Source organism: Desmodus rotundus, chromosome 13 (assembly GCF_022682495.2).
Source record: "Desmodus rotundus isolate HL8 chromosome 13, HLdesRot8A.1, whole genome shotgun sequence".
Classification (NCBI taxonomy): Eukaryota; Metazoa; Chordata; class Mammalia; order Chiroptera; family Phyllostomidae; genus Desmodus; species Desmodus rotundus.
Genome location: NC_071399.1, coordinates 91,532,544 through 91,546,308, shown reverse-complemented (window position 1 = coordinate 91,546,308; position 13,765 = coordinate 91,532,544). Strand labels below are relative to the sequence as shown.

General features: G+C 49.4%; 1 protein-coding gene across 3 annotated transcripts in view; it reads left to right on the top strand.

The window, feature by feature from the left end:
• STARD13 (StAR related lipid transfer domain containing 13) overlaps window positions 1–13,765 on the top strand; it is a 359,221-nt gene that overhangs the window by 209,447 nt on the left and 136,009 nt on the right. Inside the window, exon 1 of one of the 3 annotated variants that reach the window (XM_053916848.1) lies at window positions 10,569–10,828. The exons of the other annotated variants lie outside the window; for them this stretch is intronic. Coding sequence (XP_053772823.1) covers window positions 10,660–10,828 — 169 coding nt within the window. The 5' untranslated portion in view covers window positions 10,569–10,659. Of the gene's footprint in view, window positions 1–10,568; window positions 10,829–13,765 lie in introns of those variants that run through there. 3 annotated transcript variants of the gene reach the window in all.

The window sequence follows — 13,765 nt, the reverse complement described above, 5'->3', positions numbered from 1 at the left end:
GGGACCCGCCATGTCCAGATTTGAGAAATTAGGGGCCGTTGGTTTTCTTTTGCTTTATAACTTTAAAGTCACTTTCTCTTCCTCAACTCTCAGAATAGGGTTATGTCTTCAATAGTTTCTTTTTAAGTTAGAATTTGAAGCACACTAGTAAAAATAGAACTTCTGAGTAGATTTTCAGGAAGGATTTGGGTAAAAAAAGTGTATAGACTCCTCTGTCCACATACTTCTTGGTGTCACGGCTTTATTATTTAAATGGATTTCGCTCTTTGTTGGGAGGCTAGAATATGCTTTAATATGCGTATGTGTATTTCTAAAACAAAAGCAAATATCGTTCTTAGAAAACCATCATAAGGATATACTATCTCTCCTAAGTTTGAAAGTCAGGAAGAGCTGAAAAGGTGGTTTCCCAGACCGAGAGACTTCCTTCCTGCAGTTTACAGCTGCATGCGGGAAGTGGTGCGGAATCCCTTCTCAACTAGCTCTCTCGTTGGCTAGATTCTGACCCAGCTGGCACTGAGTGGCAGGGGAACCGATAATCACGTGCACCTGGGCTGCTTGTATGTGCGGCTGATGTATCTATGACTATGTATGTACCATGTGCATAAGGAAAGGGGTGCTTGAAGAGACGGTAACTTCTTAGACAGTTCCTGGTGGGCGGGGTGGGACTTGGTGTTTACCATGGGAGAGTCGCACCATGGAGGTGGCATCCAGAGTTGCTGAATGTTCTGTGCCCTTCAGAGTAGGTGGGTGGGATGGGAGCGGACGCGGAGACACAGGCTGGACTGTCAGGCAGTCTGGGCAGAGGGCTGGTCCCCTCCCCGTGCTGGAGGCAGGGACGCAGGGAGGAAGGGATGTGAGGGGCATAGTGGAAAGGGAATCAATAGGCTTCTGGGGTTTCCTCCCTTTTCTCTCTGTCCTATTTTGAACACGGGGGTTTGGCCTGATTCTGTGCTAGGACGGCGACGCCATCCTGGAGAACATCTGTCGTTTCTGTGCAGGTTTCTCCCTCTCCATCATCCCCCATCATTGAGACAACAGGCAGTGCGAGGTGAGCTGAGGGGGAGGCTCCTCCTCGCACCTTCTGACGGTAGCGGGCGGCGAGGCTCGATCCCGTTACTTCAGCCACGTGGTCAGTCAGGTGACAGAATAGGTGCAGGATGGAAATTAAAAGACACCACTCCTCATTCTACCATCCTAAAAATGACAATAATTACCTTTGGGGGATGTTGTCTTCCTTTTTTTTTTTGTACTATGACATTTTTAAAATTTTTATAAAATCGTAACTGTAGCATATGCCCCACACCATTTTGTGCCCTTTCGTTTGCAACAATCCACTCATGAAAAGACGGGATTTTCTAAGGTAATCCAGGCTGAGAAACAAGCCAAGGCCAAGGCCGGCCCTTGAGGACCCTGCGTCAGGGAATGAAAGAGGGTATTTTGAGTTCAGGAAGGACTGAGAGGCAGTTTTGGCGTGCTCGGTCCCTCTCTGCGCAGCAAACACATTTTTGGTGCTCACTAAGAATGTCCCTGTGATTGATTAGCACTGAGTCACCGTGGCGGGGCTGCCCGAGAAGGTGGCCACGCCCAGCTGTCTGTGCTGCATTTGGTCTGTTGGGACAGGTCTGTGTCATAGGATACAGCGCGATGATGACGGTGCTCTTGGAGGTTGGCCAGAGGCCACTGCGTACTTTGATAAAAATCAAGCTCTGAAGAAATAATAACACAAGAAATCTCAAGACACTCTCTCCACATTTGCACCCACGCATGTGGGCGCAGAACAGAAAAGAACTCCACCAGGAAGAACTCCCCACAGAAGGGCTGTTCAAATGGGCCAAACAGCCTGTGCAGGATAAGGAGCCTTCAGGGGAGCTGCGGTGGGGATGGCTTTAGAATCCTGCTTTGGACGGGCGATCAGACGTAGGATGGCTGTCTCACGAAGCCAGAGCGCCGCAAGATGCGTGGCGTGTGGACGTCCCACTGCGCTGGGGCTGTGATCCAAGCATGGCAGACTCTGTTTCCTTGCACCCCAGCCGAGAACCCCTGAACTCAGTTTGCCCTCTTGGTCCTTCACCACTCCTCAGCCCAGCCCCTCTTCTAAAGGATTACCTGCAGGAAACAGCGGTAGCTGACAGGTACCACCCCACATCAGAGCTTCGGTGGAGAAAAGAGAGAATGACACCAGAGGAGCATTGGGGGATGCTCCTCCTAGGAAGGGATGTCCTCCTAGGTTGTCTTGTGATCCTAGACGTCTCTCCAACGTGCGATTTGCAATCCGAAGTCCTCACGTTCGTTACAGAAGGAGGTACAACATAGGGAAGTATCTGTGTGCTTTTTTCTTCACAGACATACTGCACCCCCTCCTTCTCAGCAGAGGCGTTCTCTATGCAGAATGAGTCTGCTCTTGTCCTGCTGTCTTCCAGGCACCCTATGCACACCTCTGTCGGTGTCTGCTTTGCAACCCTTTCACTAGAACTGTCCCCCACTCTTCCCATGATCAATCTTATGGTGGAGAAGAGGGACCTCCTTGCATAGCACCTGTGCCTGACATGTCCCTGGCATGTCCCTGGCATGGAATGTGTACTAGAAGTATTTGATTGTGAAAGGGTGAAAGAAAGAAGCTGGAGCATGAGTTAATTAGTGGCTTTATCTCTACTGATGCTGAACAAGATGCCAGCAAAAACCATGTGTTCATCACACCAGAACCCGCTGGCAAAATCATTTCTCCCAGCCCAGAAGAAACCCTGGACTTTGTCCTCCCCATCACCCCAAAGTTCCACTGGTACTGATGTCTAGGGACTGGAGAGCTATTTTGCCACCTTTTCAAATTCTTTCCAAAGCCTTCTTTTTATGGGATGTGTCCTAATGCCAGCACTCCTCCTTGCTCCTCTTCCTGTTCTTTAAAGTAGAGGTTGATGGTCTTACATGGGGAATTTCCACCCGATTCTCAGTGCACTGGGCTGAATTTATCTAAGAAGGTGGATGGGGATTTAACAGATAAGAAGTGCAATGGCATTATCAACACCACACCCTTATTCCTCCACACTCCATGGGTGTGGCTATTTCCAAACTTTACTCAACGCCCAACTGCTGCCAGACGCCAGGTGGGAAGCAGTTGTACAGAGAAATGCAGGCTGGACCCAGGGCAGTGGGGCGGCTGAGTGTCTTAATAATGGCGTGCCTTTCGTTGAGTGGTCTCAAGCATTCACACAGCAGATAATACGCAGAATCAATAAAGGGCTTTCTGAAGGGGCCATAAGGTTCCTTTAACAAGCAAGCTTCCCTTTTATATTCACATTGTAATATGAGTTAACACTAAGAAAATATGCTCATCATTCTATAAGATGGGGAGGGAGGTTATCATTCGAAGCTGATGTAAGTGAGGATACATCTCTAAATGCAGACAAATTACACTTGAGACTGAAAGATCCCTCCTAGTAATCTAAGCAATCCAGGAGAAAGAAAAAAAGGAAGAAAGAAATGGAGGGAGGGAAGGAGGGAGGGAGGGAGGAAGGAAGGAAGGAAGGAAGGAAGGAAGGAAGGCCCAAAATGAGCAATTACCTTTATTTTCAATTAGGGCAAAAAAATATATATTCTAGAAAATACCAGACAGTAGATTATTGAAAATTCCCAGCAAAGTTATTGAAAGAATGATTTGAAAACATGTATGAGCATGAAGAGCAGAAGTGAGTCCATGGAGAACAACTGGCCCACGAAGAACGACTTCTCAAACGAGGGCCCAGCTGGCGCGCTCGTGAAATCTGAGGCTGACGCAAAGCTAAGGAAGACAGCTGATTTTTTTTTGGGGGGGGGGATAGGGGAGGATGACTTTCAGCCTCTCTCTATGGAGCAAGTGTTGCTTACCCCTTCAGGCTCCTTAATTTCACAGGGGACCTTAAACTGCCCTCTGTTTAATGGCCAGAGCATATACTTTTCCACTAACCAACAGAGTGAAATATGTGCATGTAAGCTCTTGCCGGAGAGTAAAACCTCGACTTCTCTGCTGTCCAGTCCTTACCCAGTCCTGGCTGCAGTATTAGCAACAACATTTACGATTGCCTGAGAAATGTGCATCCGTTCTGCTGGCCCTTCTCAGTTTTATCCTTGGAACAACTCAGATCACCATGTATTCAATTGCTCACTCGACCATTTATTCAGCCAATCACCACTGAGGTCGTACTGTGTGCCAGGTCTGGGGTAGGCAGCCATCAGAGAATGGGAATTAAACAGACATGCTCTAGATACCACTGTCCACTGGAGAAAAAAGGCAGCAGCGTGTGGGTCAGTGAGAAGACAAATGTGTGATTACACAGTGGGAAAGGTGAGCTAGAGACACCTGTGGGGCGCTGCCTCACTGAAGGAAAGTGGGCGGGGACAGGCTGCATGAGGCTGCGTTAGTGGAGCCAATACTTGAACGCTGCCAAGGCCCCAGGGATGGAAGGAACTCCTCAAAGAGCTTCCAGGCGAAGGAGCAGCACCTGTGGGAAGAAGACTCCGAGGTGGCCGAGTGGAGGGGGCTGATGAATGGGGCGTGGTAAGCAGGGGTAGACCTTGCAGAACCTCGTGTGCCCAGTGGTGACTTTGCACTTTGTTCTAGGTGTGGTGGGAAACTTGAAACGTCTTAAGCAGGGAAGAGATAGAGTTCAATACACGGTTCAAAGGGTCACCAAGGATAGTGTCCTCCACCCTGTACTTCCGGGGGGCCTCGGAGAAATTACTTTTCCTAATTGGTGCTTCATTGTCATACTCTTGTTGTCCGCTGAAGGGTACAGTTAACAAAACAACACGAACTAAGGTTTGTTACCATGCGCAATATCACTGAGGACTCTGATTCTCCGTAAGGACCCGGGAACAATTCCCTTACATCTCCATACCTGGCGGTCTGTGTTTATCCTGAATCACCACTTTGTTTGACTTGTGGAGAAATGGAATTGTTTGCTCGACCTTATTCCCCTTTCACTTTGTCACACAGGGATCCGAAGCCACATTTTCAGCCACCTCCCACGGACGTACAGCGCTGTTTGTGTGGCTTGTATACACATAAACTGATTTCAGCTGTTTTTTTTCCTCTGCACTGCTTTACCTCATTCCGAACTCACTTAACTATTTATTTTATACTCTTATGATAGAGTTCTTTTTATCAGCTACATCACAGAACAAGGCAGAATTAAATAGCTGGAGGAGAACATCAGGAATAGAAAATACCTCAATAATTTCAATAAGTTTGAAAGACCCGTTTTCAAGTTTGCAAGGCCACTTCTTAAAGCACAGGATGGAGAACACCCCCTTAGCAGGGCAGTGTGTGAAGATGCATAAACACAACGTGGCTTAAGCACCACAGTTGACTAGGAAACGGTGAGTTCCTTTTCGGTAACCTCCCCGGCAGACTGGCGCTGGAGGGCAGACCACACCGGTTCCTTTGCAGATATCTCCCTAACTTACTGCGCTCCCGCACAGGCGTTCAGGCGATGTTGAATTAAAGATTGAGCAAACACAGATTACCCCATAATCTCAGACTGGGCGCAGGCAGTATGCACACATTGCATCATACGCTGCTGCCCTTGGCCATGTCTACAGCTCAAGTTTAGGGTTGGCGCTGTGCTTTTAAAGAGGTACTGACATATTGGAGCAGTTCCAAGAGACAGCAGTTAGCTGGCTGAATAGTTAGTTGTGTGGTTTGGTGGAAACGAAAGTTTAACCTGCCACCAAAGATTCTTATAAGGGATGTGCTGGCTTTCTGCAAGCATCTGAAGGACAGGCACATGCAGGAAGAAATAGGTTTGCCCAGTCTAATTCCAACTGGCCATCTTAGAGCCAGTGGATAGAAATTATAAGGATATAATTATAAGGATATCCGCATAAGGATATAAGGAATAACTTTCTTGAACAACTTGTGGTCTTCAGTAAAATATATATGTGGGTAGAGTATTAATTGATCTGACAGCAGCTTGTAATGTTAGATGAGTATCTGGATTAGAAGGTAAATCCAAGGTGTAAAAACTTTACACCCGTAGTAGTTGCGGCAAACAAATGGATTCCATGTGAGCATGTGACAAACTAATCTGATTAATTTGCCATATGATGACTATTCACAGGTATTACTATGCCTATTCATACTAAGGTTTTTGCATCAGCCACTCAAATATCTCTGAAGGCACTAGGTTTGGACAGGGCGGGAGGTTAGGAAATCACACCGTTCCAGATGTTTGGAGCCACCTGGAAAAGTGAAAGAACTTTGATCGGCTGGAATGGGTGGGTGTAGCTCTGGGCCTGGGACAAGTCAGCCCAGACCGCTGGTGGAGGACTGAGTCCGCAGGGGACGGCAGCAGGGCACAGCCACACTCTCGGTGGCCTGTCAAGGTGAAATTCACCAAAGGCAGCGTCATGAGGGCTGAGAGACAAAACAAAGAAAATCGGTTGCCGCCCAGAAGTCTTTGCAGCAGGACGGGGCTCCACTTGGGAGATGTGGTCTGAGGCTGGGAAGCTGTGTCAGATGAGTATCCACTCTGACACCTTTCACAGAGGGACCAGGTCCTGGCTGCCAAGGTCAGGGTCACTGAGCTGCCTGCACTGGTCACCCGGCACATGGTGCATGCATGTTGGACAGGCTGATTGGCACAGAGCTGGGCACACACCTCACACATCCATTGGTGGAAATCCTCAAAGCGAGCTTCAGGGCCCACGGCTTTTGGAAGTTTCGAAAGCAGCCCTTCCTGATCAGTTCTGCTTTTCTCCGCCTACCACTTGTATCTCAAACATTTTCCTCCTTGGCAGCACTAGCTCCCTCTGAACAGGCTGACGAGGAGGCTGGAATGTGTGTGGAGGAGGAGGAGGAGAAGCAGGCGGGGGAGGCACAGCGAGCCATTCCTGGCTTCTGTGAGCGTGCCCCTTGCACTCCGCCACGTGGACTCAGGATTCCACTGAGTGCTGACCTGCGGTCATCTATCAAAAGGTTAGAAAGTTTCAGATACCGAGCGTCTGGTTTGGAGGTCACATTTCAGAATGTTGACTGTATTTGGAGTGTCTGTACTGAGAAGAAATGCCGTGGAAAAGGCCTGGCAACATGAAGCCAGCCTTGTGTGTAAGCAGAGGGCAGCGGACCCACGGCCTGTCCTGCAGGCCAGGGGTGGGGTGCGGGGTCTTCAGTTCTCAGCTGGGGGAGCCCCCGGTGCCCAGTGGTTGATGAAAGGCTCTGGGCTTCGGGTCTCTTGCAGTCCAGACACCTAGGTCTCGGCGACCACAGGATTTCAGCCATCCCATACCTGTGTTTCTAGTTAGATATTCCAGTATCACGTCCAATGAGATAAAACTCAAATGACTGTCAGTGTGGCCTCACAAAACTTTCCCCGCCACCCAGTTTCCCCAGCAGCCCTCCGTGCCACCGTCCCCTCTCACCTGTCCTCCGTGCGTGGTCATCGAAAGAGTCAACCTATCAGGAGCTTGGAGGGAAGCGCTGGCTTCGCTGGGACACGGCTTCGTCTCTGGGAGGCTCAGTTCCCTCTCCATCGCACGGGCCCCAGGGCCGGCTGCGGACAGTAATTGAAGATGTGCACTGGCAGTAGCGTAAAGCTTGGCACGGCGTCAGTATTCAGCACCGTTAGCCCCTCCCCCTCCCCCTGCTTCTCTTTCCTGCCCTTGTTGGTTCCCAACATTCCTCTGTTTATCCCACCCCTGAGCGAGGTTCCTCTCAAAGGCCGAACGAGGACAGTAGGTGACCACTGAGCACGGGTGCGTCCATCTTCTTCCTGTTGGGAGGTGTCGGACGAGAAGAAATCCAGTGTCAATCTTGGGTGGTACCCCTGGGGCTTCCGCACTCGCCCCCTCTCCCTGATCTCTTTGGACCCCACTGCCTCACCAGTGAGGGGGAAGAGTCCTCCCAGAGAGACGCCTGCCGGACAGCGTGGCCCCGGGGAGCTCGTCAGCCAGGTATTTATGTTTACAGCAAACACAGCCGACCTGCGTGTGCGGTGGTGATGCTGGTGCTGGGACCACGTGATGAAAACAGTCATTAAAAGGGTTCAGGTTCCATGAGAAAGTAATGCTAAAGGGAAAATGTTGTTACTTCTCTGTATTAAACCTGGTATTTGGGTCATGCGAAGGGACAAAAACCTGGTGAGCCCTTGCATGGATTTACAGATGCTCCTTGGCCCATAAAATGAAACTTGGAGCTGCTACGGGGAAGACAGAGAGGTAGACGTATCATCTGATAGGGATGCCCGCGGGACTGATTGTCGAAAAACTAAGCTTTATTCTAAGACGTCTTTCAATCAGGGAGTAAAAACGTATGTTCACTTCTTGTTCTTCATTGCCAATCTCCTATGAAATACTGTGTTTCCCGTTGTTACCTCTGTTTACATGTCTCAAAGAATACATGTTCACGATCTTGACGCTTTCAGAACAAAACACGTCGGGACTTTCGTCACTGAGTTCGTTCGTTCGTTATTGTGCAAAGAGTAGGCCCTGCGGTTTTTTAAAAGAATGATACACTGCCGTGTTTCTTCAGAAAAATGACGTCATGTATTTTTTAGAATGCAGCCGAGTCAGTAATGAACTACCAGGTTGGTGTTGGGAACCGCCCATTTTTCTTTGCGTCCTCACAGCTGGGCAACAGCTGCCTGTGACTTCCCGTGTTTCCCCTGCCCTTTGCCTGGCTTCTCAGAACGTAGACAGCGCTCCCAAGCTCCCTGCTCTGCTTTTCTTTCTATCCACTCTCTTCCAGTCCCTCTCAATGACAAGGTGATAACCGCCAGCCTCAGGTAAGGGGCTGACAGCGTCTAGCGGTAGCTGGAGGCATCTGCTAGTCCAGTGTAGTGCCAACCATCACACCCAGTGCTTCTGGTGTGGCAGAGTCCCTAGATCTTAGGTCCCTGTCACCTTCCGCAAAGGACGCCAGGGAACAGAAAAACTCGGATCAAATCCTGAATAGGAACGGAAAGCGAGCAACAGAGACCAGTGAGAGCTTTTCTTTTCTACTGTGATGGTGGCTGGGAGACCTTAACTGCCCTACTCCTGCAGAGTTACCGGAAAGCCTCACAACCGCCGCAAGAGAGACTCTGTTCTGCTGAAGGCCCCAGAGACCATCATTAGCCCCGTGCATTTACTACTGTGCAGTGCGAGAGCTGCCAGGCTCAAACTGCTTCTCAGAATCGGGCCAGCAAACGTCGCCTCCGAGAAAGGTGTTAGGGCCGGCAACCTCAGACAACCGCAGTGGTGAGAACTGGGGTCCTCATTAGGTCCTGTTAAACTGCTAATGGGGAGTTTCTCACTATGAATCCCAGGCCAGGCCAGGTTTCACTCCGAGTCAGCCAAATGTAAGAACAACCTGGCCATGCGCTTGTTTTTCAAAGAACTTGATTCATTCAGCCCCAGGCTTGGAATTTGATAACATGTTTTTTATGGACATTTTTTTTTTCTCTTCACATCAAACAATATTAAATAGGAAAAAAATGGGGGGGGGGAAATTCTAACTGCTCCCATATGCATCCTCACATATGGCCGAGTTGAATGACTTCCACTTAAACACAAGCCCCAACTGCGGGGTCTCCCACACATGAGCGCGCACCTGCCTGCAAAGCCCTCCGCGGCCTCTGCTTGTCAGAACCCCACGGTTTGTAAAGCCCACCCAGATGTCTCCTGCTCTGGGCGGTCTGCTCTCATCATCCCCTCTCACGGCGCTTATGTCTTTTGGGGGGCACCTTTTCACACCAAGCTTAGGTTGGAAAGCTTCTGCGTGACCCCTCTACGGTCCCCGGCATCCCACAGCATCTTCGCACCAATCTGCATCTTTACAATGGTTCTTGGCAGCGTCCTACACGTAAAACGTGCTTCATAAGAATTTTTCTTCTTGGTGATTAAAAATTGGGCAAGTCCCACCCCCTTGTGTGAAGGTGGGAAAGAGGAGGGAAAATGGGACAACTATAGTAGCATAAACAATAGGAAAATATTGGGGAAGTAGAAGCATTCAAGAGAAGGTGTTCCGCAGACAGGCTGGTGCCCAGGGCCCATCCCAGCCTTATGTGGAAGGGCTCTCAGTCGCCCCACCGCGGAGGGTCACAACCTGGCGGTATGCACTCTGGTGTTCCAGCACCTGAGGTCTGATTTCACTGGAAAAGCTTCATTTGCTTCCCTTCTTCACCGTGAAGGGCAGTCATTTGCACGCAGCGGCTTGCGCTTATCCGAAGTACCCAGTTCTGCACTTCGGGCGTTTATCCCATGCTTCTTGGATCCGGCTGCAGCTGCCTGCGAGAGAAGAAGGCGCTTCCTCTAACTCGAACAGACTGAAGAATCCCTAGGTCTGGGGGTATGTGGCCTCCTCCTGCCCTTCCTCCTCCCCTCTCTTTCACTCTCTTTGCTGCCCCCGGGAGCTCGCTCAGCCCCGAGGCTCGCGCTCGCTCCCAGCCCCGCGCGGGACCCCAGCGGCAGCGCCGAGTCTCCCCGCGGCTGCGGGCGCTCGGTGTGGGTCCCCGGCTCCTTCCTCCCCCGGATTGGCTCCCTGCGGTCACGTGGGCGCCGGGGGGCTGGCATTCCGAGTTGCGGCTTTGGCACTCCTTTTCCTTTTTAAAAATCGCCTGGGCTGGGCGCCTGGCTCGCGCGCTGAGGCTGGAGACGGACGGACGCAGCCACGGGGCGGCCTGGGGCGGCCGCAGCACCTCCGTCCCGGAGATGTCGGGTCCGGGAGCCAGGCCCCCGGCGGCGGGCTGCTACTATCTCCGTCCCGGGACCCCCGAGGGCCAGGACCTGTACCTGCGGTTCGATCAGACTGCCAGGCGCTCTCCGTATAGGATGAGCCGGATTCTAGCGCGCCACCAGCTAGTGACCAAAATTCAGCAAGGTGAGTGGCCGGCAGCGGAAGGCCGGGGCGAGCTCCGGCTTCTGTTGGCTCTGTCTCACGCTACCCCAGCTTTGCAAACTGTTGTTTTCCCTCCGCGATTTACGGATGCCTGTGCCACGTCGCAGAAGTAACTTGTAGAAGTAACTTGAAGCTTCAGTTTTCAGCAAAGAGTGACAGTGCTTAGCTGCCACATAACCTAAGGTCACACACACACACACACACACACACACACACACACACACAAACCCACGGCACGTAGGAAGGTGAAATCACACATTTCCAAAACTGACGTGTGTCCACCGCGTAAATCAGGCAGGTCTACTCAGGGTGCGTTTTAGGAGCTTTCCTGCAGGTTCCTCACATTCGGTCACCTTTGAAACTGGGATACTTGTTTATTTAGTTAGTAGGGGCGTTGTGGGGGGGGGGGCTCACTCGTCCCCACCCCCACTGGTCCTTCCGAACAGTCTTAGTGGTGGTAGAGAGTGGGAATTCCAGTCGGGAGGGCAGAAGGCTGACACCCAGGGTCGCGTTCTCCGCCCCCGTGTGTGCTGCTCAGTGGTCGCCCTGGATTTGCGGATGCCGTTCTCTGGTGGCACAGGACAAATGAGTCCTCAACCTCAGAACAAGTCTCGTGCCCCGTGCCCAGAAGCACAGCTTCCCCTGAGAAGATACTGATTGCAAGCCGCCGGATGTTCCTTCTTATTCTCAGAGAAAAAAAGATCAACAGCCTGAACCTCACTAAAACTCATCATTCCCCCAAATAGTTTAAAACATGCTGCCGGTCGGGGATAGGTCCGCTGAAACTGCGCAGATGAACATTCCTGGGCAGTAGCTGGCGGGTGCCCGTTGGAGAGACACACCCACGTACCCATGTACACACTAAGTTTATGAAGTTATGACCACACCTCATGGACTAGAAAAAATAAAACCAAGTAAATTATTTTCTAGAGCCATTATGCAAACACATTCCACTGAAATAAATGTGTTGAAGAGTATATTGAATTTTAGAGGGGCAGTTGGGGCTTGTAATCATGAAAATCTTATTGTAATGTTTCCAAAAGGAACAATATGAATTCTGGTGAGCCGCACTTGATGAGATCGTTTCCTTGGAAATTGGGGTTTGTTTGCAAAGGTTCAGGAACTGGCTGTGTGTGAAGGATGCTGGTCCTACATGCCGCTCTGATTCAGGAAGGATATTATGTCATTCCATAAACTCTGTGTGCAGGTCTTTACTGAATAGAAACAAAAGTAATTATTTCCCTGAGGCTTGATTTAAAAATACATTAGGCTGAGACTAAGAACCAGCTCCGTTTTTGTCTTAGAGATTTCTAACAATGGTGCTGTAATACATACCATCACCCTTATGGGCACAGGGGCTGGAGAAATAATGATCTATAACCTGCACTCTGTAAAGGTTCCACAGCAGGCACATAAAGTGTATTATGTTAGAAACATTGCATAGAAATCGTTTGAAATTGCTTTGCCAATCTCTTTAACTGTATTTACAGGACTTAATTTCGCTAAAAATTATTTATGTTCTCTTTGGAATGAAGGTTATTTTTTTTGAAGACTTAAAGTTATGAACACCAAACATGTACTCTATGTTTCGTTATTCTAAATTAGAAAACTTGAGCATTCTCCCCGTTTTATATTGGGCAACAGAACGTTTGAAGGCCAGGGATGCCTAAAAATTAAACGTACAAATGATGATCCTTGGGAAGCCTACAGGGAGCCCAGCAGTCCAGTGACGGGGGTCTCGCCGCTTGTCAGCAGCACACAGCTGTGTGGTAAGATATTGAGAAAGCAGAAGCAAGGCAATTTTACAAGGTTTACTGTACTAGTCGACTGCGTTCTGTAAAAGCAGAGAATATTGATTGAGCATTTATAATATGTCAAGGACTGCTCTGAGAGCTTTATGTATGTTTCAGTTCATTTTATCCTCAACAAGATCCTTGTAGGTAAGTGCTAGTATTATACCCATTTTAAAGCTGAGGAAACGGAGGCATATAGACCTCAAGTCACTTCTCCGAGGCTGCAGAGTCGGAGCCGTGTTTGACTGTAACTGTAGAGCCTGCCCTCTGTAATAGACTAAACGGCCTTTCGTGTTCATAGTGTGAAAGTACTGAGCCTATGGTTGGTTTTGGGTGGTATAATATGCCAGAGACTTTTCAGCTTTTCTACTCAGGATACAACCACGAACATACGGCAGAATCAGAACTGGTCCCTCACTATAAGATTTCCATTCAGGTTTTATTTCTGGAGTGGAAGCAAAATGCTGTGTGTTCGACCTTCCTCGAGCTGTTAGTACCCAGTAGGGCATGATGTCAAGTTATTTTACTAATGACCTGATCATGCAATTAAAGCTTACCAAGTGCACATTAAATGAACAGCACTGGCTTTTGTTTTTGTTTTTGTTTTTGTTTTTTGTGGTGGTATCTTGAAAGGACAGCCATGTTAGTAAAATTGTTGCATGATGCCGCTATAGATCTTTCAAGGGAGACTCAGCGTTACGTTAATATAATGTGGCCACTGTTACTTACAGTCTCCCGTGGCCGTGGGGAACAACGCAAACAAGAGTGACTCGCTCCCCACTGACCTCATTACGGTGAGGTCATGCTTGAGGGCACGGACATGATTCAACAGCAGATACACTCCGAGGGAGGGAAAACACGGAGGAGAAATAAAGGGATCTTTGATGATGCATAGGATCAGCATTAGTTGCCCAAAGCCAGGATGAATCTCAACTTGCTCACTTGAGGTTATGCTCCAAAGTCTAAGGCATCATTTCTCCAGCCTCCTTTTAATTTCTGGAGTCGTGAGTCCAGTTAAAAAGAGTAGAGTTGTTTAAAGTAGAGTGTTTTTGCAGAGTGAAAGTTTCTCGTAAGTCACTCTGCCCATGAGCCCTTCCCCACCACTTGTTGAATCAATGGGGAAATT